Raw genomic sequence first — 23,352 nt, 5'->3', positions numbered from 1 at the left:
TGTGTAGATGGGTTAGAGAAAAAATATATTTAATACATTTTGAATTCAGTCTGTAACACAACAAAATGTGGAATATAATGTATGAAATGGTATGAACACTTTCTGAAGGCACTGTACTTATAATAACAGTAACCATGGGACATCTTTTCAGTCAAGGGTCCTTTTTGGGTAAATTGCATGAGCTTGAAAGGGTGAAGAATATAATATATGCTTATGGCTCGTACAGAGCTAGGAAAAAAGTTTTACATTTCTCTGCCCCTTCCGATTGGAACGAGCGTCGAAAGGTCAAAGTTTTGACCCCTAGTTACACCACACTTTCCCAAACAATCTTGCTCTTCAATTTGTACATTTATGTCAGTAAACTTTAGTGCTTTGTGTTTTATGTTGCAAATGTGTCTGCAACTTTGTGTGTTGCTATTTTGGCCAGGTCTCTCTTGTAAAATAGATTATTAGGCAGAGTTGTGAAGTGGCCAATAAAAATAAAATATTAAGATGAGCAAAAGAACACAGATAGTGGATTGGAAAAAGTGTTATGGACAGACGACGTTTGAGGTGTTCGGATCACAAAGAAGAACCGTTATGATACACAGAAAAAATGTAAATATGCTGGAGGAGTGCTTTTGACGCCATCTGTCAAGCATGGTGGAGGCAATGTGATATTCTGGGGGTGCTTTGGTGGTGGTAATGTGGGAGATCTGTACAGGGTAAAAGGTATCTTGAAGAAGGAAGGCTATCACTCCATTTTGCAACGCCATGCCATACCCTGTGGACAGCGCTTAATTGGAGCCAATTTCCTCCTACAACTGGACAATGAACCAAAGCACAGCTCCAAACTATGCAAGAACTATTTAGGGAAGAAGCAGTCAGCTGGTATTCTGTCTATAATGGAGTGGCCAGCACAGTCACCGGATCTCAACCCTATTGAGCTGTTGTGGGAGCAGCTTGACCGTATGGTACGTAAGAAGTGCCCATCAAGCCAATCCAACTTGACGAAAGCAAAGTTTGAAGGACAACAATTATAATTTAAAAAAAATTATAACGTTGTCAACGTCTTGACAATATTTTGATTTGATCTTATGTAGACAGGCATGTGCCTTTCCAAATCATGTCCAATCAATTGAATTTACCACAGACGAACTCCAATCAAGTTGTAGAAACATCAAGGATGAGCGCTGGAAACAAGATGCACCTAAGCTCAATTTCAAGTCTCACAGCAAAGGGTCTGAATACTTATGTAAAGAAGGTATGTTTTTTATTTTTAATATATGTACAAAAATGTCAAATGTCTGTTTTTGCTTTGTCATTATGGGGTATTGGGTATAGATTGATGAGGAAAACGTTTTATTTAGTACATTTTAGGAAAAGGCTGTAACGTAACAAACAGTGGAAAAAGTGAAGTGGTCTGAACACTGTCCGAATGCACTGTATGTACTTCTGGATGGTGTCCATAGTGATCGTGTCCCTGCTTACAAATATCTGGGCATCTGGATAGATGAAAAGCTGTCTTTTTAAAAAGCATATTGATGAGTTAGTTAAGAAGCTGAGAATAAAAATTGGCTTCTTCAATATAAATAAGTTCTGCTTCTCTCTAAATAGTAGAAAGCAGATTATTCAGTTGACGTTCCTATTCCTATTTTAGTACTCATCACAGCATTCTCTTCAGGAAAGTTGGTAGGCCCTCTTTGGTGTCACGTTGATACATCGCTATGTTTTCATTTGTAGAGCCTTTTTTACAAAAAGTCCCACTGTATCCAACATCATTACTGTCACGCCTGCTCCAGCTTTGCCTCAGGTGGCTTGTCGAGCTTCCACGCCTTAGCTGGCATGAGAGGTTTTCTTGCCTCGGTTGGTTCGGCAGGCGCCCATCACACGACATGCCTCAACCAGTTCATCGGCCTCCCACGCCTCAGCGGGATCGTCAGGCTCCCACGCCTCAGCCGGCTCCTCAGGCTCCCACGCCTCTGCCGGATAGTCGAGCTTCTGCGCTCCGGCCAGCTTGTCCAGCGCCCATGCCTCAGCCGGCCCATCAGGCTCGCCCAGGTCGGACACTAATTTTTCAAATTAATCAAGCTCTGTCTAGTTGGTTGTTGATCATTGCTAGACAGCTATTTTCAAGTCTTGCCATAGATTTTTCAAGCTGATTTAAGTCAAAACTATTACTAGGCCCCTCAAGAACATTCAATGTCATCTTGTTAAGCAACTCCAGTGTACATTTGGCCTTGTGTTTTAGGTTATTGTCCTGCTGAAAGGCGAATTTGTCTCCCAATGTCTGTTGGAAAGCAGACTGAACCAGGTTTTCCTATAGGATTTTGCCTGTGCTTAGCTCTATTCTGTTTCTTTTTATCCAAAATACAATTCCCTAGTCCTTGCCGATGACAAGCATACCCATAACATGATTCAGATACTACCATGATTGAAAATATGAAGAATGGTAGTCAGTGACGTGTAGTGTTTGATTTTCCCCAAAAGCTTTGTATTTGGGACATAAAGTTATTTTTTTTTGCCACATTTGCATGTTTTGGAATATTTATATTCTGTATAAGTTCCTTCTTTTCACTCTGTCATTTAGGTTAATATTGGGGAGTAACTACAATGTTGTTGATCCATCCTTAGTTTTCTTCTATCACAGCCAATAAACTGTTTTAAAGTCACTTTTGGCCTCATGGTGAAATCCTTGGTATTTTCAATGTCTACTGTTGAATGTTTAACCAATCTATCAATAGGTGCCCTTCTTTGTGAGGCATTGGAAACCCTCCCTGGTCTTTGTGGTTGAATCTGTGTTTCAAATTCAGTGTTTGATGGAGGGACCTTACAGATAATTGAATGTGTGGGGTACAGAGGTGAGGTAGTCATTCAAAAGTCATGTTAAACACAACTTGTATTTGCAATTTTCACTCCTGAACTTATTTTGGCTTGCCATAAAAAGGGGTTGAATACTTATTGAATCAAGACATTTCAGCTTAAATTTGTAAAAAAAAATCTATAATAATACTTTTAGACTTTTTGTGTGTATTGTGTGTAGACCAGTGACACAATATCTCAATTTAGTCTATATTAAATTCAGTCTGTACCACAAAAAAATGTGGAAAAAGTAAAGGGGTGTGAATACTTTGCACTGTATGTTTTAGGTGCATTATTATACAGTATCAGTTATCTGTGATAACAGATGTAAACAAAGTGTAGGCTGCCCTTTTTCACCTGCCTTTTATTTGACTATTGTTATATCCTTTGCCCCATGGAAGCACCCCTAGAGAACATAGTTACCTAGAAATGCTACAAATATACACAATCTTGGGAAGAGACGACACTTCCGACTTGTCAAGATACTCAAGCTTGTTTGCCAGCCAGTGGCTATAAAAAGCCTATAGCAGTCATTTAGGCAGGCAGCAGGCATATAAAAAAATTATGCATTCAAATAATACCTCTGACAAGTGCTGGACCGACGTATAAAAATGCTGCTCTATATTGAATTTAGCCTCACAATTCTTCTTCGTCGTCTGCCATAACAGAACAGGCCTTTGTGCAAAACCACTGGCAGTTAAGACCAGCTCTGGATGGCACATCATAAACAATAATGGAATGACAGTTGGGAAAGAATCAAAATGGCCGAATCAAGGGCACTAAACAATAGCTCAGGCACCCTGAGATTGAAAACAGAAGGCAAGCAAAAGCTACATGAATAACCCCATAACAGGTGTGGGTTGCTGATGGGATTTGGGGACTGACGCTTACACACCTGCCATCTGTTTTGCATCTGTTTTACATTGCAACGGCTGAAGCGGCAACCTTTTTGGGGTTTTGGAAATGAATACATTTGGCTTGCTCATTACTGCTTTGCTTTTGTAAGCAAAACTCCAGGGATGAGGATGGGTTGTGTAACAACAAGGAATTGTGATTGGTAAACCCTTAGATTTACTCTTCATCAAAAGGCATTTATACATTAATGAGAACTTCATAAACATGACATGGTTGTGAGGCAAGATGTTATTGAAGCTTTGAAATGCCCCAACATCATTGAACATTTAAATTATTTCTGTCTAATTTAACCCTATCAGTCCCGAGACTCCAGAAAACAATCAGCTTTTCATTTATCGGACTTTCATTTACAGTGCATCAAAATCAAATCAAATGTTATTTGTCACATACACATGGTTAACAGATGTTAATGCGATTGTAGTGAAATGCTTGTGCTTCTAGTTCCGACAGTGCAGTAATTTTTAATAAGTAATCTAACAATTCCCCAACAACTACCTAAAACACACAAATCTAAAGGGTGAATGAGAATATGTACATGTAAGTATATGGATGAGTGATGGCCGAGCGGCATAGGCAAGGTGCAATAGATGGTATAAAATACAGTATACATGTAATATGAGTAATGTAAGATATGTAAACATTATTAAAGTGCCATTATTTAGAGTGGCATTGTATAAAGTGAGGAGTGATCCATTTATTAAAGCGGCCAGTGATTGGGTCTCAATGTAGGCAGTAGCCTCTCTGAGTTAGTGATTGCTGTTTAGCAGTCTGAAGCCCTTGAGATAGAAGCTGTTTTTCAGTCTCTCGGTCCCAGATTTGGTGCACCTGTACTGACCTTGCCTTCTGGATGGTAGCGGTGTGAACAGGCAGTGGCTCGGGTGGTTGATGTCCTTGATTTATTTGGCCTTCCTGCGACATTGGGTGCTGTAAGTGTCATGGAGGGCAGGCACCTTCTGGAGAGCCTTGAGGTTGAGGGTGGTGCAGTTGCAGCTGTGATACAGCCCGACAGGATGCTCTCGATTGTGCATCTGTAAAAGTTTGTCAGGGTTTTGGGTGACAAGCAAAATTTCTTCAGCCTGCTGAGGTTGAAGAGGCACGATTGCGCCTTCTTCACCACACTGTCTGTGTGGGTGGACCATTTCAGTTTGTCTGTGATGTGTATGCCGATGAACTTTCCACCATCTCCACTGCTGTCCCTTCAATGTGGATAGGGGGGTGCTCCCTCTGCTGTTTCCTGAAGTCCACGATCATCTCCTTTGTTTTGTTGCCGTTGTGTGAGAGGTTGTTTTCCTGACACCACACTCCGAGTGCCCTCACCTCCTCCCTGTATGCTGTCTTGTCATTGTTGATAATCAAGCACTCTACTGTTGTGTCGTCTGCAAACTTGATGATTGAGTTGGATGCGTGCATGGCCATGCAGTCGTGGGTGAACAGGGAGTACAGGAGGGGGCTGAGCACGCACCCTTGTGGGCCCCCAGTGTTGAGGGTCAGCAAAGTGGGGATGTTGTTTCCTACCTTCACCACCTGGGGGCGGCACGTCAGAAAGTTCAGGACTCAATTGCACAGGGTGGGGGTTGAGACCCAGGGCCTCCAGCTTGATGATGAGCTTGGAGGGTACTATGGTGTTGAATGCTGAGCTGTAGTCAATGAACAGCATTCTTACATAGGTATTCCTTTGATATGATCCTTGACTAATCTCTCAAAGCACTTCATGATGACACTTCAAGACGGTAGTCTTTTAGTTCAGCCTTCTTGGGTACAGGAACAATGGTAACCATCTTGAAGCATGTGGGGACAACAGACTGGGATAGGGAGCGATTGAATATGTCCGTAAACACACCAGCCAGCTGGTCTGCACGTGCTCTGAGGACGCGGCTAAGGATGTCATCTGGGCCAGCAGCCTTAGAAGGGTTAACACATTCAAATGCTTTACTCACATCAGCAATGGGGAAGGAGGAGGGATGGTGGCACTGTATTATCCTCAAAATGGGCAAAGGTGTTTAGTTTGTCTGGAAGCGTGACGTCGGTGTCCGTGACGTGGCTGGTTTTCTTTTTCTAGTCTGTGATTTCCTGTAGACCCTGCCACATACGTCTCGTGTCTGAGCTGTTGAATTGCGACTCCACGTTGTCCCTGTACTGGCATTTCGCTTGAAGCACTTTGTTACATTACGTTACAGCCTTATTCTAAAATGGATTAAATTGTATTTTTTTCTCATCAATCTACACACAATAGCCCATAATGACAAATCCAAAACAGGTTTTTAGGAATGTTTGCAAATGTTTGCAAAAAATACCGAAATATTAAGACCCTTTACTCAGTATTTTGTTGAAGCACCATTGGCAGTTATTACAGCCTCAAGTCTTCTTGGGTATGATGCTACAATCTTGGCACACATGTATTTGGGGAGTTTCTCCCATTCTCCTCTGCAGATCCTATCAAGCTGGATGGATGGGGGAGTGTCGCTGCACAGCTATTTTGAGGTCTCTCCAAAGCCACTCCTGTGGTGTCTTGGCTGTGTACTTAGGGTCGTTGTCCTGTTGGAAGGTGAACATTAAGACCCGTATGAGGTCCTGAGCACTCTGGAGCAGGTTTTACTTTGCTCAGTTCATCTATCCCTCAATCCCGACTAGTCCACCAGATGTGATGCTTTGCATTCAAGCCAAACAGTTCAATCTTGGTTTCATCAGACCAGAGAAAATTGCTTCTCATGGTCTGAGAGTCCTTTAGGTGCCTTTTGGCAAACTCCAAGAGGGCTGTCATGTGCCTTTTACTGAGGAGTGGCTTCCGTCTAGCCACTCTACCATAAAGGCCTAATTGGTAGAGTGCTGTAGAGATGGTTGTCCTTCTGGAAGGTTCTCTCATCTCCACAGAGGAACTCTGTAGCTCTGTCAGAGTAACCATCAGGTTCTTAGTCACCTCCCTGACCAAGGCCCTTGTTCCCCAATTGCTCAGCTTGGCCAGCTCTAGGAAGAGTCTTGGTGGTTCCAAACTTCTTCCATTTTAGAATGATGGAGGCCAATGTGTTTTTGAGGACATTCAATGCTGCACAATTTTTTAGTACCCTTTCCCAGATCTGTGCCTCAAAACAACCCTCACAGCTCTACGGACAATTCCTTCAACCGTATGATTTGGTTTTTGCTCTAACATACACTGCCAACTGTGGGAATTTATATAGACAGTGTTACAGTTTTCTTCCGTCGAAAGAGAGTCGGACCAAAATGCAGCGTGGTTAGTTCGATACATCTTTAATAGATGAAAAAACACGAACAATACAAAAACAATAAACGGAACGTGAAAACCTATACAGCCTATCTGGTGACAACTAACACAAAGACAGGAACAATCACCCACAAACACACAGTGAAACCCGGGCTACCTAAATATGGTTCCCAATCAGAGACAACGATAATCACCTGACTCTGATTGAGAACCGCCTCAGGCAGCCATAGACTTTCCTTGACAACCCTACTCAGCCACAATCCCAATACCTACTAAAACCCCAATACAAAAACACACCACAAAATAAACCCATGTCACACCCTGGCCTGACCAAATAAATAAAGAAAACACAAAATACTAAGACCAAGGCGTGACAGAACCCCCCCCAAGGTGCGGACTCCCGGCCGCACACCTAAACTCATAGGGGAGGGTCCGGGTGGGTGTCTGTCCACAGTGGCGGCTCCGGCTCGGGACGTGGACCCCACTCCAACCAAGTCTTAGTCCTCCTGTAACGTGTCCTTTGATTGGTGACCCTCGCCGCCGACCTTGGCCTAATAACCCTCACCAAGGACCCCACAGGACTGAGGGGCAGCTCTGGACTGAGGTGGAAGCTCGGGACTGAGGGGAAGCTCGGGACTGAGGGGAAGCTCGGGACTGAGGGGTAGCTCGGCACTGAGGGGTAGCTCGGCACTGAGGGGTAGCTCAGCACTGAGGGGTAGCTCAGCATTGAGGGGAAGCTCAGCACTGAGGGGAAGCTCAGTACTGAGAGGAAGCCCAGTACTGAGAGGAAGCCCAGTACTGAGAGGAAGCCCAGTACTGAGAGGAAGCTCAGGCAGGTAGTAGGCTCTGGCAGATCCTGGCTAGCTGGTGGTTCTGGCAGATCCTGGCTGACTGGCGAATCCTGGCTGACTGGCGGATCTGGAAGATCCTGGCTGACTGGCGGATCTGGAAGATCATGGCTGACTGGCGGATCCTGGCTGACTGGTGGCTCTGGCTGCTCTGGCTGCTCCATGCAGACTGACAGCTCTGGCTGATCCATGCAGACTGGCAGCTCTGGCAGCTCCATGCAGACTGGCAGCTCTGGCTGCTCCATGCAGACTGGCAGCTCTGGCTGCTCCATGCAGACTGGCAGCTCTGGCTGCTCCATGCAGACTGGCAGCTCTGGCTGCTCCATACAGACTGGCTGCTCCATGCAGACTGGCAACTCTGGCTGCTCCATGCAGACTGGCAGCTCTGGCTGCTCCATGCAGACTGACATCTCTGGCTGCTCCATGCAGACTGGCAGCCCTGGCTGCTCCATGCAGACTGGCAGCTCTGGCTGCTCCATGCAGACTGGCAGGTCTGGCTGCTCCATGCAGACTGGCAGCTCTGGCTGCCCCATGCAGATTAGCAGCTCTGGCTGCGCTGAACAGGCAGGAGACTCTGGCAGCGCTGGAGATGAGGAAGGCTCTGGCAGCACTAAACAGGCGGGAGACTCTGGCAGCGCTGGAGAGGAGGAAGACTCTGATAGCGCTAGACAGGCGGGAGACTCTGGCAGCGCTGTAGAGGAGGAAGGCTCTGGCTGCGCTGAACAGGTGAGGCGCACTGAAGGCCTGGTGCGTGGTGCTGGCACTGGTGGTACTGGGCCGAGGACATGCACAGGAAGCCTGGTGCGGGGAGCTGCCCACGGAGGACTGGTGTGTGGAGGTGGCACTGGATAGACCGGACCATGCAGGCGCACTGGAGCTCTTGAGCACCGAGCCTGCCCAACCTTACCTGGCTCGATGCCCACTCTAGCCCGGCCAATACGAAGACCTGGTATGTACCGCACCGGGCTATGCACCCGCAGTGGAGACACCGTGCGCTCCACTGCATAACACGGTGCCTGCCCGGTCTCTTTAGCCCCCGGTAAGCACCGGAAGTTTGCGCAGGTCTCCTACCTGGCGTAGCCATACTCCCTGTGAGCCCCCCCCCCCAATACATTTTTGGGGCTGACTCTCGGGCTTCCATTCGCGCCGCCGTGCTGCCTCCTCATACCAGCGCCTCTCCGCCTCCGCCGCCTCCAGTTCTTCTTTGGGACGGCGATATTCTCCAGGCTGAGCCCAGGGTCCTTCTCCGTCCAATTCGTCCTCCCATGTCCATTCCTCTCGCTGCTCCTGCTGCCGTTTCTCCTGCTGCACCTTGGGGCGGCGACACTCCCCTGGCTTTGCCCAGGGTCCTCTCCCGTCGAGGATTTCTTCCCAAGTCCAGAAATCCTTATTACGCTGCTCCTGCCCGTTACCACGCCGCTTGGTCCTGTTGTGGTGGGTGATTCTGTTACGGTTTTCTTCCGTCGAAAGAGAGTCGGACGAAAATGCAGCGTGGTAATTTTGATACATGTTTAATAGACGAATAAACACAAACAATACAAAAACAAGAAACGTAACGCAAAAACCTAAACAGCCTACCTTGTGCAAACAAACACAGAGACATGAACAATCACCCACGAAACACTCAAAGAATATGGCTGCCTAAATATGGTTCCCAATCAGAGACAACGATAATCACCTGCCTCTGATTGAGAACCGCTTCAGGCAACCATAGACTTTTCTAGACAACCCTACTAAGCCACAATCCCAATACCTACTAAAACCCCAAGACAAAACACACCACATAATAACCCCATGTCACACCCTGGCCTGACCAAAATAATAAAGAAAACACAAAATACTAAGACCAGGGCGTGACAAGTGAAGTAAAAGTAAAAGTTGGCAAAAATAGAAATAGTAAAGTAAGGTACAGATACCCCAAAAAACTACTTAGGTAGTATTTTAAAGTATTTTTTCCTAAGTACTTTACACTACTGCTTTTAGCTTAACACTGACCTAGGAGTAAATGCTGTATTCCAGAAGTGTTAAATACAAGCCATCAGTGAACACAATAACAGTTTACATTTAACAGTGACCTAATGTAAAAATGTAATTATAATGTCGAATTATAATGTCTTAAATACAACACCAGGTCAGTGTTAAATGTATACTGTTATTGTGTTCACTGATGGCATGTATTTAACATTTCTGGATACAGCACTTTAGGTCAGTGTTGAGGTAAAAGTGTTCACTGATTGCTACCATTCAAAAGTACGTAGACAGTAATTTCTATGCTTTATTACAGGCGATAGGTTCAGTATTCAGCTTTCAGCTTTCTGTATCAGAAAGTTGGCTGGCACTCTCTGAAGTCTCGTAGATCGGTGCATTGCACTCTTCTTGTTTATAAAGCCCTCCTGCATAAACGTCCGCCGTAGCTTACTTCATTGTTAACTTACAGAAGTACGAGATACCAGACCCGGTTTCAGGGGTGGCTAACTCCGGAGATCCCTTCGATCTCCACTGAGTTAGGTGAATCTGCTTTTAGTTTTTTTTGCTCCATACTTGTGGAATGATCTCCAAGGCCCTCTAAACTTGGATGAATTGGTGCCTCAAGGGTAAGATGACATACAGTTGGTAGTGTTAGAGCTCCCTTTGTCACAGACATCTGACAAGAGTCACAAGGGAGATAGAGAAAAACATATGCAGTGATTTTCATATTACAGCAAAAGGAACAAAGATTCACCTCAGCCCAACAGGCATTTCAAGATGTGTAAAAGTAATTTGGTTAGAAAGTCCCCCTTTGAAAAATCCTGCCGACGGGTACTCGGCTGGGCCAAAAAACAAGGACAGTTTCTCCCACAGGGGAATTTCAGCTACACCTTTCAAAGACAGAGATGTAGCGCTTGTTGAGATGAGCCGTGCATCACCAGCACCTCGACACTTAGGGAATGAGGTGTCCATTTTAAGACAGGCCCAGTCTCAGCAGGAGTTGAGACTAGACAACTCCTGCTGAGACCGAGGCTGTCCTAATAGGGACACTGTGAGCAGTAGCAGTAGCAGTAGCAGTAGCAGTAGCAGTAGCAGTAGCAGTAGCAGTAGCAGTAGCAGTAGCAGGGTAAAATAAATGAGGAAGCCAAGCCAGTAAAAAAGTATGTTAAAACGTATGTTACAAACTATGTTGTGAAATGTGTATTGTTTGCTCTCTAACACATCCTTTCATACGCCACTGTGATATACAATAAGGCTGTGACAACAAAAAGAAAACAGTCACACAGTGTCGGAATGAACTCAACTATACATACGTTTGTTTCATCAAAAACAACGGCGAGCAAAAAACATTCAGTGAAATCCACAAAGCAAGTATTGCATGTAACAAACAGTTGTATGATCTGCAGCATGGTCAAGTTAATATTTTTGACAGTTTACCAAACTACTGCTGATTTAGAATCACCGAGATACCATAAGTCAGCAAAAAGACAACAGGAGCCCTGCCTCTGCTATTCCATCACCCTTTCAACTTAAACATCATTAAATCAACAAGGCTATATACTCTTAATTTAATACACTGAAAACAAACGTAAAGATACCAACACAATTTATCAGTGTTGCTAAATATAATGTGGCTGTCTAAGGTACTGATTTCTGTCTGTGTGTGTGCATGGTGTGCAAGTAAAAACATTTTTTTTTTACTCACAGTACTTGTAGACTAGTTGAACGCCAATGCCATCCTCCTGTCTTTCATGTTGGCTAAACGGTCTATGGCTCTGTCATAAAGCATAATTTTAGTTTTTGATGTCATAGGCTACCTAGCTAAAGTGCTTGCTAGCCTAACTTCCTCGCATGGGAAACAATGAACCAGCTAAGTTAGCTAGCTAACTAACATGAGCCTACTAGGCTACATCTAGGCTACATATTGAACTTCAATTGTCTCAGGCCAGTGGCACAATATATGAATGTATGGTTAGATCAGAATCGCCGCCATAATCCTTTGCCTGTAGAGAGAATTAAGTCAAAGCCACAAGTCCAAATCCCCATCTCCATCCATGGCTTAGGAAAGGGTTCAGTTAGCAAGCTAGCCACTGCAGGACATCAACACAAACAGACAAGTTTTTCTGACAATGACGACATTTACCTTAGGATGTGATTGGATTGGTTTGAAGCAAAATCTAAACCCCTTGGGACGAGTTTTGCTATGACCAGGACAGCCCAGAGTTGAGCGTTTGGCTGATTGTCTAATTCTTTCATAATTGTTTTATCAAGGCAGGCCAAATGCTTGCTCGTATCAATCAATCAAATGCTACAGCGGGAACATGTCATACTCTTTTGTTCCAGACAGCATCAGATACATGGGCTACACATACTGAGACAGAGGGGCACTGTTTCCCTCTATTCGATGAGTTCTCCAGTGAGATTTAGCCACTTGCAAATTGGGAAAATTATGAAAACACAGAGACCCAAATATTTGGGGAAGCCTGGCTTCCCTTAGCATCCATTAATACACACCACTGACAGTAAGGGAACAACAAATACGATTCAGAGTGGGTACTGGAACAAGCTGGGCCTAATTTGCTCCAGTGCAAACAATGATGTTTCCACAGGGTATTATGTGTAAACAATCTGTGCCTCTCTCTTTCGCTCACTCTTCTCTCTCTTCCCTCCATCTCTCCCGCTCTCTGCAGTTTGAATATAATTCTCTAATGGAGGAAATAAATTGTCTTTAAGCCCTCTTTGCAGCAGCTTCAAAGCAGAAGTTAATCAGGGACACAATCATGTTGTTTCTTTTTACAGGATTTGCATTGTCATCCGATTACAATCAGGTATAGGCAGTAAATACTGAACTCACAGGGGTCTAAGGTACTGTTGACGTTGGCCTTGTAAATATCATATACATTAGAATTGTGGATGAAAGTGATTGATGCAATGATCATAGTGTAAATGCTTGTGAGTGCATACAGATATGATTTACCTCTAGTCTGTTTCTTATTTCTCTGGTAGGCCAGATTTGAGTGTGTCTGTTTCAGTAACCAAATTTGAACGTTCATTTTGCCAATGCAAAATATACACTGCTCAAAAAAATGAAGGGAACACTTAAACAACACAATGTAACTCCAAGTCAATCACACTGTCCAGTTAGGAAGCAACACTGATTGACAATAAATGTCACATGCTGTTGTGCAAATGGAATAGACAACAGGTGGAAATTATAGGCAATTAGCAAGACACCCCCAATAAAGGAGTGGTTCTGCAGGTGGTGACCACAGACCGCTTCTCAGTTCCTATGCTTCCTGGCTGATGTTTTGGTCACTTTTGAATGCTGGCGGTGCTTTCCCTCTAGTGGTAGCATGAGACGGAGTCTACAACCCAAACAAGTGGCTCAGGTAGTGCAGCTCATCCAGGATGGGATATCAATGCGAGCTGTGGCAAGAAGGTTTGCTGTGTCTGTCAGCGTAGTGTCCAGAGCATGGCGGCGCTACCAGGAGACAGGCCAGTACATCAGGAGACGTAGAGGAGGCCGTAGGAGGGCAACAAACCAGCAGCAGGACCGCTACCTCCACCTTTGTGCAAGGAGGAGCAGGAGGAGCACTGCCAGAGCCCTGCAAAATGACCTCCAGCAGGCCACAAATGTGCATGTGTCTGCTCAAACGGTCAGAAACAGACTCCATGAGTGTGGTATGAGGGCCCGACGTCCACAGGTGGGGGTTGTGCTTACAGCCCAACACCGTGCAGGACGTTTGGCATTTGCCAGAGAACACCAAGATTGGCAAATTTGCCACTGGCGCCCTGTGCCCTTCACAGATGAAAGCAGGTTCACACTGAGCACATGTGACAGATGTGACAGAGTCTGGAGATGCCGTGGAGAACCTTCTGCTGCCTCCAACATCCTCCAGCATGACCGGTTTGGTGGTGGGTCAGTCATGGTGTGGGTTGGCATTTCTTTGGGGGGCCGCACAGCCCTCCATGTGCTCGCCAGAGGTAGCCTGACTGCCATTAGGTACCGAGATGAGATCCTCAGACCCCTTGTGAGACCACATGCTGGTGTGGTTGGCCCTGGGTTCCTCCTAATGCAAGACAATGCTAGACCTCATGTGGCTGGAGTGTGTCAGCAGTTCCTGCAAGAGGAAGGCATCAATGCTATGGACTGCCCCGCCCGTTCCCCAGACCTGAATCCAATTGAGCACATCTAGGACATCATGTCTCGCTCGGATGCTTTTATTTAGTTTTTGTCAGTGTGTCTCCCAGTGCTGCAACCAGGGGCACATTTTGATTGTTTATATGAATCACATAATAGCTGCCATGGCGCTGTAAGGTAACCTAAACAGAGAGCTCTGCATATTTTGTACATATTTTAGATGATTGAGTGTCATTGAAGGACTGATGGCAAGTCTGCTTGTTTAGTTTGGCTAGCTAAGAAGCCTGCTGCATTTAAAATATGCATTTCACTCAGCACCGACTTCTTGATCAATGAGACCTGACTGAATTGTGGAAATGGCAAAGAGCTTGTAATGAGGATGACTACTGCTCTGGACTGATGTGTGGTGAGCTTCTTTGCGCAATAGCAGCTGCAAAGGCATCACCCAAGTGGGTGCTACACGTTAGTTGTGGAGGAGAACTAAGTCCAGGCTACAGAGAGGTTGAGCTTAGAACAACATCAGGGCCAGCAAGCCATCACCATCATCATCTGGCATCGATTATCTGGCATCACGATCATCAAATCACCTCCACTAACCCCAATACGTAGCCAGAAAAGGCCACTCTAAAATGTCCAGTTTTGTCACACAATGCCAAAGATTTCTCAAGTTTTGAGGGAGCGTGCAATTGGTATGCTGACTGCAGGAATGTCCACCAGAGCTGATGCCTAAAACGTTATTTTAGAGAATTTGGCAGTACGTCCAATCTGCCTCACAACCGCAGACCGCATGTAACCACGCCAGCCCAGGACCTCCACATCCGGCATCTTTACCTGCGGGGTCGTCTGAGACCAGCCACCCGGACAGCTGATGAAACTGTGGGTTTGTACAAACTGTCAGAAATCATCTCTGCGAATCTCATCTGCATGCTAGTCATCCTCATCAGGGTCATGACCTGACTGCAGTTTGGTGTCATAACCGACTTCAGTGGGTAAATTCTCACCTTCGATGGCCACTGGCATGCTGGAGACTTATCTTCTTCACGGATGAATCCCAGTTTCAACTGTCCCAGGCAGATAGCAGATGGCGTTGTGTGAGTGAGCGGTTTGTTGGTGTCAACGTTGTGAGCAGAGCCCCATGGTGGCGGTGGGGTTATGGTATGAGCAGGCATAAGCTACGGACAATGAACACATTTGCATTTTATCAATGGCAATTTTAATGCACATAGATAACGTGACGAGATCCTGAGGCCCATTGTCATGCCATTCATCCGTCGCCATCACCTCTTGTTTCAGCATGATAATGCACGGCCCCATGTCGCAAGGATCTGCACAGAATTCCTGGAAGATGAAAATGTCCATGGCTGCCACAGGGTGGCGACAGTGAAGATCTCTGAACCACTGGTGTCCAAAAAGGAGAAGGGTAGGCTGTTGAACGGGTCAAGGCCCAGGAGTGGCACTATGGACACATGAAACTAAACAGCTGGCGAAGCTTTCTCCCCGTATTTAAGAGGTAGCTGGAGGGATCCCACAATGTCAATTTTGGAGATGGCATAACCACATAGGGCAGTTGAGGGGGTGCCCAAAGGTTGGTGGGAGAAAAACTGTCGATATGTCTCTAAGTTAAACAAAGACACATTAGCTCCTGTGTTGAGGAGGAGTTGCAGGCTGTCCTCATCAATCATCAGAGTGGATGTTTTAAATGCCACTCGTCCAGAGCTGACATTGTGAATGATTGTGGTTGGTTATTGGGGAACATACCATTGTTGTCTGTCATCTTGGGTTGACCTGCAGACTTTAACAGCGACCAACTGCGTTGTTGTCACAGAAGAAGTTGACAGAGTTTTGAAATCAGTGGAATGGCTGGCTTGCTTGCTAATGTTACTTGTATTATCTGTGTAGTAATATTATTTGTATCTCAGAAATCTATTTGCATTGCTAGTAATAGCCTAATGTTAGCTAGCTAGCTAATATTGAACCTAGTTGGTTGGCTTTAGCTACCTGCAGAATCATACATGGTAGTAACGTTATGAGTTGGGATTATGGTTAATTGTTTAACTATTTTCATACGTAAACAAAAGACTCCACTATGGATTTAACCATTCCACTGTACCGTTTACACCTTCTGTACCCTGTACATGTGACAAATAAACGTAGATTTTATTTGATATAGTGTGTGTTTACCAGCGATGGTATGAAAAACAACATGACTTGCACCAAAGTCAAATTAGGATATAAAGTTAGGCCAACAAGACAGTGTCCAAGTTAAAAAATTATCAGAATGCCTTGCTTTTATTACGTCCCACTCACAACCGTAAGTTATTTTATGTAATTAGCTTGACATTAACTTGTAAGGAATGATCTTGTTGTGAGTTTATTTTCCTGTAATAATGAATAAAAATTTGCTAAAGTTAAGATGTTGTCAGCTATGAAATTGTCATTATTTTAACTGGCTAGCCAGCTAACTTAAAATTAGCTAACAAGCTAGAAATGAACCAAAACACTGTTTAGAAAGTTGCTTTTAATTGCCAGGTTTGATAAATTGACATATATTAAATTCATTTTTAAAAGGATGGGTTTATTGGTGTTAAATACACCAGTTATGCTATTTTGGACCACCAGGCTTCTTATGTCATGCAGCCTGTAGTTTTTGTGTTTATAGTTTTTATAACGATAACGACAAGTTTGATGTCGGACGACAATAGAATGTTCACAATGTTACTGCGACAACTGTCTACAGACATGTTGATAGATGTAGTATAAACCAGCCTCACTCTGTTTAGCACATGGCATCACATGTGAATTCTTAAAGAGATGGGTGGGGCTAAGGCTTAAGAGGGTGTGAACGATGCTTAATGGGTGTAGACAAAGAAGAGCTCTGTAGTAGGTGTACCAAAAAATTCAAGGGTCATTTTCTCAAAAGTGAGGTTACAAGTTTATCAACTTTCAAAGCAGAATTACTTTCCCATTGTTCCTCAAATGCAGTGTATGATATACCAATTTCGAGCTCTGAGTCTCGCCTCTTTATCCAATGTAAAAAACACAATTTCAAATGTTGGTACATAAGACTGAATTGAGCCGGTCAGTCACATGTTTAAAGGAATAGCATGCTAGTAGATACCCATAGACTTCCAGTCATTGCACTAATGCTAGATAGCATTTGGTCGCAAAACTACCTCTAACGTCCTTCATACTGGACACAGAGACATAAAAATGGTATCTACGAGTTAATCTGCCAAAATCCCAAAGTATCCCTTTAATATGGCTATCATCTCCCATTGTAATTGTTTTTGGACAGATGTGTGTGAAGGTATAGTATTATAATGGCTGCTTGAAGAGACCGTTTAACTGTCGTTCAATTGGTGTAATAAAATACATTTTGGGGTAAGGGGAATGCCAATGTGGTGTGAACAATTCCCTGCTATTATGTTTGTATGGAATGCAAGAATGTGGAGCTTATTTGCAATAACATGAATGTCTTAATGACGCCATTTTGTCACACACACAGGTGTAATGTCAAACACATGCATACGCAGGCAGCACACACACACACACACACACACACACACACACACACACACACACACACACACACACACACACACACACACACACACACACACACACACACACACACACACACACACACACACACACACACCTCAGCTGTGCTCTCACACCACGGAGAGTGCAGATGGATGCATAAGTAACACATGTGGTGTCAGTGTGGCCAGTTGGCTGTCGTGGTAAGCTGACACCGAGCCCTTGATATCACGCCACGTTTTCGTATAAATCAATTTCATGCCACAATCCCCCCAACAATGCCCCCGTTTTTCATCCCTCTTTAAAAAGTTTTTCCACATGGCAGCACAATGCTTTGATCCCCTGATTAGGCACCTGCTATGGAGATCCATGCTATGGAGATCTAACTCTTTTCACCTGACCACTCCTGTAATTATACAATTGACTATGAGAGAATTATGGCGCAGATAATAGTTTTCTGTCTCCAAAATGTGCCTAATTATTCATATGCCCAATTATTCATTTGTTGTTTTAATTGTGACAATGACACCCAAAATGAATTTTTTACCCAATATAACAGCACTACCAGAATCCCGTCATATCCTCTTTGAACTGCCTCAGAACATTAAATTGTGTCAGTCCAGTATAACATTTATTTGTTAATGTGGTTTTCCATTACGAATAGTAATGCTTTATAGCTTTTGGAGGCATAGGATATTTAGATGTTGACATACCTGTCCAGGTCTGGCACTCTCACAAAGGTAGGTCTCGTACTCGATGGCGAAGACGGGTGCGTTGTCATTGATGTCCGTCACTGTGATCAGAATTATGCACTTTCCCACTTGTAATGGGTGCACTGAAAAAATAAACAAGAGAGAAACAAGTGGTCAATGATAAGCACAACCAAATGCACTGGTCTTTGAAGCATGTATCTGGTAGTTGATGGTGTAAAGCAGAAGAAGAGGATGCAGGGAAGCTAAATGTTTGAAGCAACACCCAGTTGCATGTCCTGCCCTATAACATCAGTTTCCATTGTTGGGTTCGACATTTTGAACATTGAGATATTAAATAAATGATAGAGAAGAAGCATAGAATCAAAGGAGAAAGTTAAAGGTTCTCTGTAGAAAGACAGAAGGCTCTGGAATGTGTTTGATGGAAGAGAGGAGAGCGACATATTGATACAGGAAAGACAGATGGACATCTGTGTATTAGATGAAAGAGGAGTTGAGTTCAGGAGGCGAGGACAGAGTCTCTTAAGAGAGTAATACATGTTTGGTATCCTGTTACCCTCTTTATTAGCTTCCTGTAGAGCCATAAATTGTAAGGATTGGAGAGAAGGAGGAGTGTTTTAAGTGGGATATAAATATCTGGATGGGACAAATGTTGGGTTGTCTGATTACAGCTGTACAGAACCTTTGGGAAGAATTAAACTTGGTTAAGCTTCTCTCCTGTCCTTGGGTTATTTACTCTGAAAAGTAAGAACCTAACACCATTGACTGACAAATTCACCACACACCTGTATCTGTAAGTGTCTTAAGTTAACTTTATAGAGCTTCAGGATCAATTTCAGAGATATAATAGAGTTATAATTTGGCAACAGTATCCAGGTAAATAAAACCAAAGCATGGGTTGCTGTATTACCTTGTAAATTGACTGGGTAAGGGCACCAATAAGTAATTTTCTAATTTGGGTGAACTATCCCTTTAAGAAAACATTCATTTTAAAGCCATCAGAAAACCGTCTGTGTAGGAAGTCTGGAAGTTTCCTCATAAAGAGTCAGAGATCGACGACAACTCAGTGGTTTTCATGGCCAGACAACGTACTGTATGTTTGCTTTTTAATTAACAAGCTCATTTTGTCTTGTTCACGTCATCTTCATCTGAATCTTTACTTTAATATAAATCACGAAACAGGGATAAAAGACAGGCCAAGGTTACTCGGCATGCTAAATTCTACACTGTAGAATCGTTTGAAGGCATAAATATAAATAGAGGTATTTTAGAATAGTTGATCATACTTTTTTATATATCATTTGCAACTTCCTACAAACTTTGTGTATAGTATAATGACCTATGGACCCATTCTCTATGAGATCCATGATAATGTACAGTGGGGCAAAAAAGTATTTAGTCAGCCACCAATTGTGCAAGTTCTCCCACTTAAAAAGATGAGAGAGGCCTGTAATTTTCATCATAGGTACACTTCAACTATGACAGACAAAATGGAAAAAAAAATCCAGAAAATCACATTGTAGGATTTTTAATGAATTTATTTGCAAATTATGGTGGAAAATAAGTATTTGGTCAATAACAAAAGTTTATCTCAATACTTTGTTATATACCCTTTGTTGGCAATGACAGAGGTCAAAAGTTTTCTGTAAGTCTTCACAAGGTTTTCACACACTGTTGCTGGTATTTTGGCCCATTCCTCCATGCAGATCTCCTCTAGAGCAAAGGGAGTCGAAAACCGAACACAGCAGGCTATTGTGTAAAACATCTGTCTCCGGATTACATCTTCAAACTAAGGGCAACCATGGCATCCGTGACAGATAAGGAGGAGCTACATTTTCAGATATTACACATTTCTAATTTTGTTGTTTTCATTTCAAGTTGTTTTCATTTCAAGTTAAAGCGTACTGTTAGCTAGCTGGCTCACAAGCTAACCTTACATGTATGATCTGTGTAGTAATATGATTCGGATCACAGAGCCAGTTGCATTGCTAGTTCTAGATTTATGTTAACTAGCTATCTAGAATTGAACCTGGTTGGTTAGCTACCTTTAGATTCATGCAGGGTAGTAACGTTATGATTTAGGATTATTATTCATTGTTTAGCTAGCTAGCTACATGTCTAAACAAAAGACTCGCTACTATATATGCATGCAATAATCTACTCACATTTGAGATATTGACTCACATGCTGGTCACAAGCAGAAGCAACTATTCTGAAACCAATTTAATCACTCTACAAACAAACACTTAAGATTTTATATTACAAACCAAATAGTTACCACCATTGTCAAATCATTTACAAACATTATTTATTTAGTCTGGAATGCTTTAAGCAGTATGTAGATGCAAGCCTTGTCAACTTAAAATCTTGCATGGTCTTGCCACTCCACCCCTATGCTCAAATCAAATCAAATCAAATTTTATTTGTCACATACACATGGTTAGCAGATGTTAATGCGAGTGTAGCAAAATGCTTGTGCTTCTAGTTCCGACAATGCAGTAATAACGAACAAGTAATCTAACTAACAATTCCCAAAAAAACTACTGTCTTATACACAGTGTAAGGGGATAAAGAATATGTACATAAGGATATATGAATGAGTGATGGTACAGAGCAGCATAGGCAAGATACAGTAGATGATATTGAGTACAGTATATACATATGAGATGAGTATGTAAACCAAGTGGCATAGTTAAAGTGGCTAGTGATACATGTATTACATAAGGATGCAGTCGATGATATAGAGTACAGTATCAACGTATGCATATGAGATGAATAATGTAGGGTAAGTAACATTATATAAGGTAGCATTGTTTAAGGTGGCTAGTGATATATTTACATAATTTCCCATCAATTCCCATGATTAAAGTGGCTGGAGTAGAGTCAGTGTCATTGACAGTGTGTTGGCAGTAGCCACTGAATGTTAGTGGTGGCTGTTTAACAGTCTGATGGCCTTGAGATAGAAGCTGTTTTTCAGTCTCTCGGTCCCAGCTTTGATGCACCTGTACTGACCTCGCCTTCTGGATGACAGCGGGCCTTCCTGTAGCATCGGGTGGTGTAGGTGTCCTGGAGGGCGGGTAGTTTGCCCCCGGTGATGCGTTGTGCAGACCTCACTACCCTCTGGAGAGCCTTACGGTTGAGGGCGGTGCAGTTGCCATACCAGGCGGTGATACAGCCCGCCAGGATGCTCTCGATTGTGCATCTGTAGAAGTTTGTGAGTGCTTTTGGTGACAAGCCGAATTTCTTCAGCCTCCTGAGGTTGAAGAGGCGCTGCTGCGCCTTCCTCACGATGCTGTCTGTGTGAGTGGACCAGTTCAGTTTGTCTGTGATGTGTATGCCGAGGAACTTAAAACTTGCTACCCTCTCCACTACTGTTCCATCGATGTGGATGGGGGGGTGTTCCCTCTGCTGTTTCCTGAAGTCCACAATCATCTCCTTAGTTTTGTTGACGTTGAGTGTGAGGTTAATTTCCTGACACCACACTCCGAGGGCCCTCACCTCCTCCCTGTAGGCCGTCTCGTCGTTGTTGGTAATCAAGCCTACCACTGTTGTGTCGTCCGCAAACTTGATGATTGAGTTGGAGGCGTGCATGGCCACGCAGTCGTGGGTGAACAGGGAGTACAGGAGAGGGCTCAGAACGCACCCTTGTGGGGCCCCAGTGTTGAGGATCAGCGGGGAGGAGATGTTGTTGCCTACCCTCACCACCTAGGGGCGGCCCGTCAGGAAGTCCAGTACCCAGTTGCACAGGGCGGGGTCGAGACCCAGGGTCTCGAGCTTGATGACGAGCTTGGAGGGTACTATGGTGTTGAATGCCGAGCTGTAGTCGATGAACAGCATTCTCACATAGGTATTCCTCTTGTCCAGATGGGTTAGGGCAGTGTGCAGTGTGGTTGAGATTGCATCGTCTGTGGACCTATTTGGGCGGTAAGCAAATTGGAGTGGGTCAAGGGTGTCAGGTAGGGTGGAGGTGATATGGTCCTTGACTAGTCTCTCAAAGCACTTCATGATGACGGATGTGAGTGCTACGGGGCGGTAGTCGTTTAGCTCAGTTACCTTAGCTTTATTGGGAACAGGAACAATGGTGGCCCTCTTGAAGCATGTGGGAACAGCAGACTGGTATAGGGATTGATTGAATATGTCCGTAAACACACCGGCCAGCTGGTCTGCGCATGCTCTGAGGGCGCGGCTGGGGATGCCGTCTGGGCCTGCAGCCTTGCGAGGGTTAACACGTTTAAATGTCTTACTCACTTCGGCTGCAGTGAAGGAGAGACCGCATGTTTTCGTTGCAGGCCGTGTCAGTGGCACTGTATTGTCCTCAAAGCGGGCAAAAAAGTTATTTAGTCTGCCTGGGAGCAAGACATCCTGGTCCGTGACTGGGCTGGGTTTCTTCCTGTAGTCTGTGATTGACTGTAGACCCTGCCACATGCCTCTTGTGTCTGAGCCATTGAATTGAGATTCTATTTTGTCTCTGTACTGGCGCTTAGCTTGTTTGATAGCCTTGCGGAGGGAATAGCTGCACTGTTTGTATTCAGTCATGTTACCAGACACCTTGCCCTGATTAAAAGCAGTGGTTCGCGCCTTCAGTTTCACACGACTGCTGCCATCAATCCACGGTTTCTGGTTAGGGAATGTTTTAATCGTTGCTATGGGAACGACATCTTCAACGCACGTTCTAATGAACTCGCACACCGTATCAGCGTATTCGTCAATGTTGTTGTCTGACGCAATACGAAACATCTCCCAGTCCACGTGATGGAAGCAGTCTTGGAGTGTGGAGTCAGCTTGGTCGGACCAGCGTTGGACAGACCTCAGCGTGGGAGCTTCTTGTTTTAGTTTCTGTCTGTAGACAGGGATCAACAAAATGGAGTCGTGGTCAGCTTTTCCGAAAGGGGGCGGGGCAGGGCCTTATATGCGTCGCGGAAGTTAGAGTAACAATGATCCAAGGTCTTTCCACCCCTGGTTGCGCAATCGATATGCTGATAAAATTTAGGGAGTCTTGTTTTCAGATTAGCCTTGTTAAAATCCCCAGCTACAATGAATGCAGCCTCCGGATAAATCGTTTCCAGTTTGCAGAGAGTTAAATAAAGTTCGTTCAGAGCCATCGATGTGTCTGCTTGGGGGGGGATATATACGGCTGTGATTATAATCGAAGAGAATTCTCTTGGTAGA

General features: G+C 44.2%; 1 protein-coding gene across 1 annotated transcript in view; it reads right to left on the bottom strand.

The window, feature by feature from the left end:
* The window catches only part of cdh7a (cadherin 7a), a 126,872-nt gene that overhangs the window by 36,752 nt on the left and 66,768 nt on the right, over window positions 1-23,352 (bottom strand). Inside the window, exon 8 of the mRNA XM_024435064.1 lies at window positions 18,187-18,308. Coding sequence (XP_024290832.1) covers window positions 18,187-18,308 — 122 coding nt within the window. The remainder of the gene's footprint in view (window positions 1-18,186; window positions 18,309-23,352) is intronic.

This window comes from Oncorhynchus tshawytscha, linkage group LG10, assembly GCF_018296145.1.
Source record: "Oncorhynchus tshawytscha isolate Ot180627B linkage group LG10, Otsh_v2.0, whole genome shotgun sequence".
Taxonomy (NCBI): Eukaryota; Metazoa; Chordata; class Actinopteri; order Salmoniformes; family Salmonidae; genus Oncorhynchus; species Oncorhynchus tshawytscha.
The sequence above is the reverse complement of the archived record's forward strand: the minus strand, read 5'-3'. Positions and strand labels throughout refer to the sequence as shown.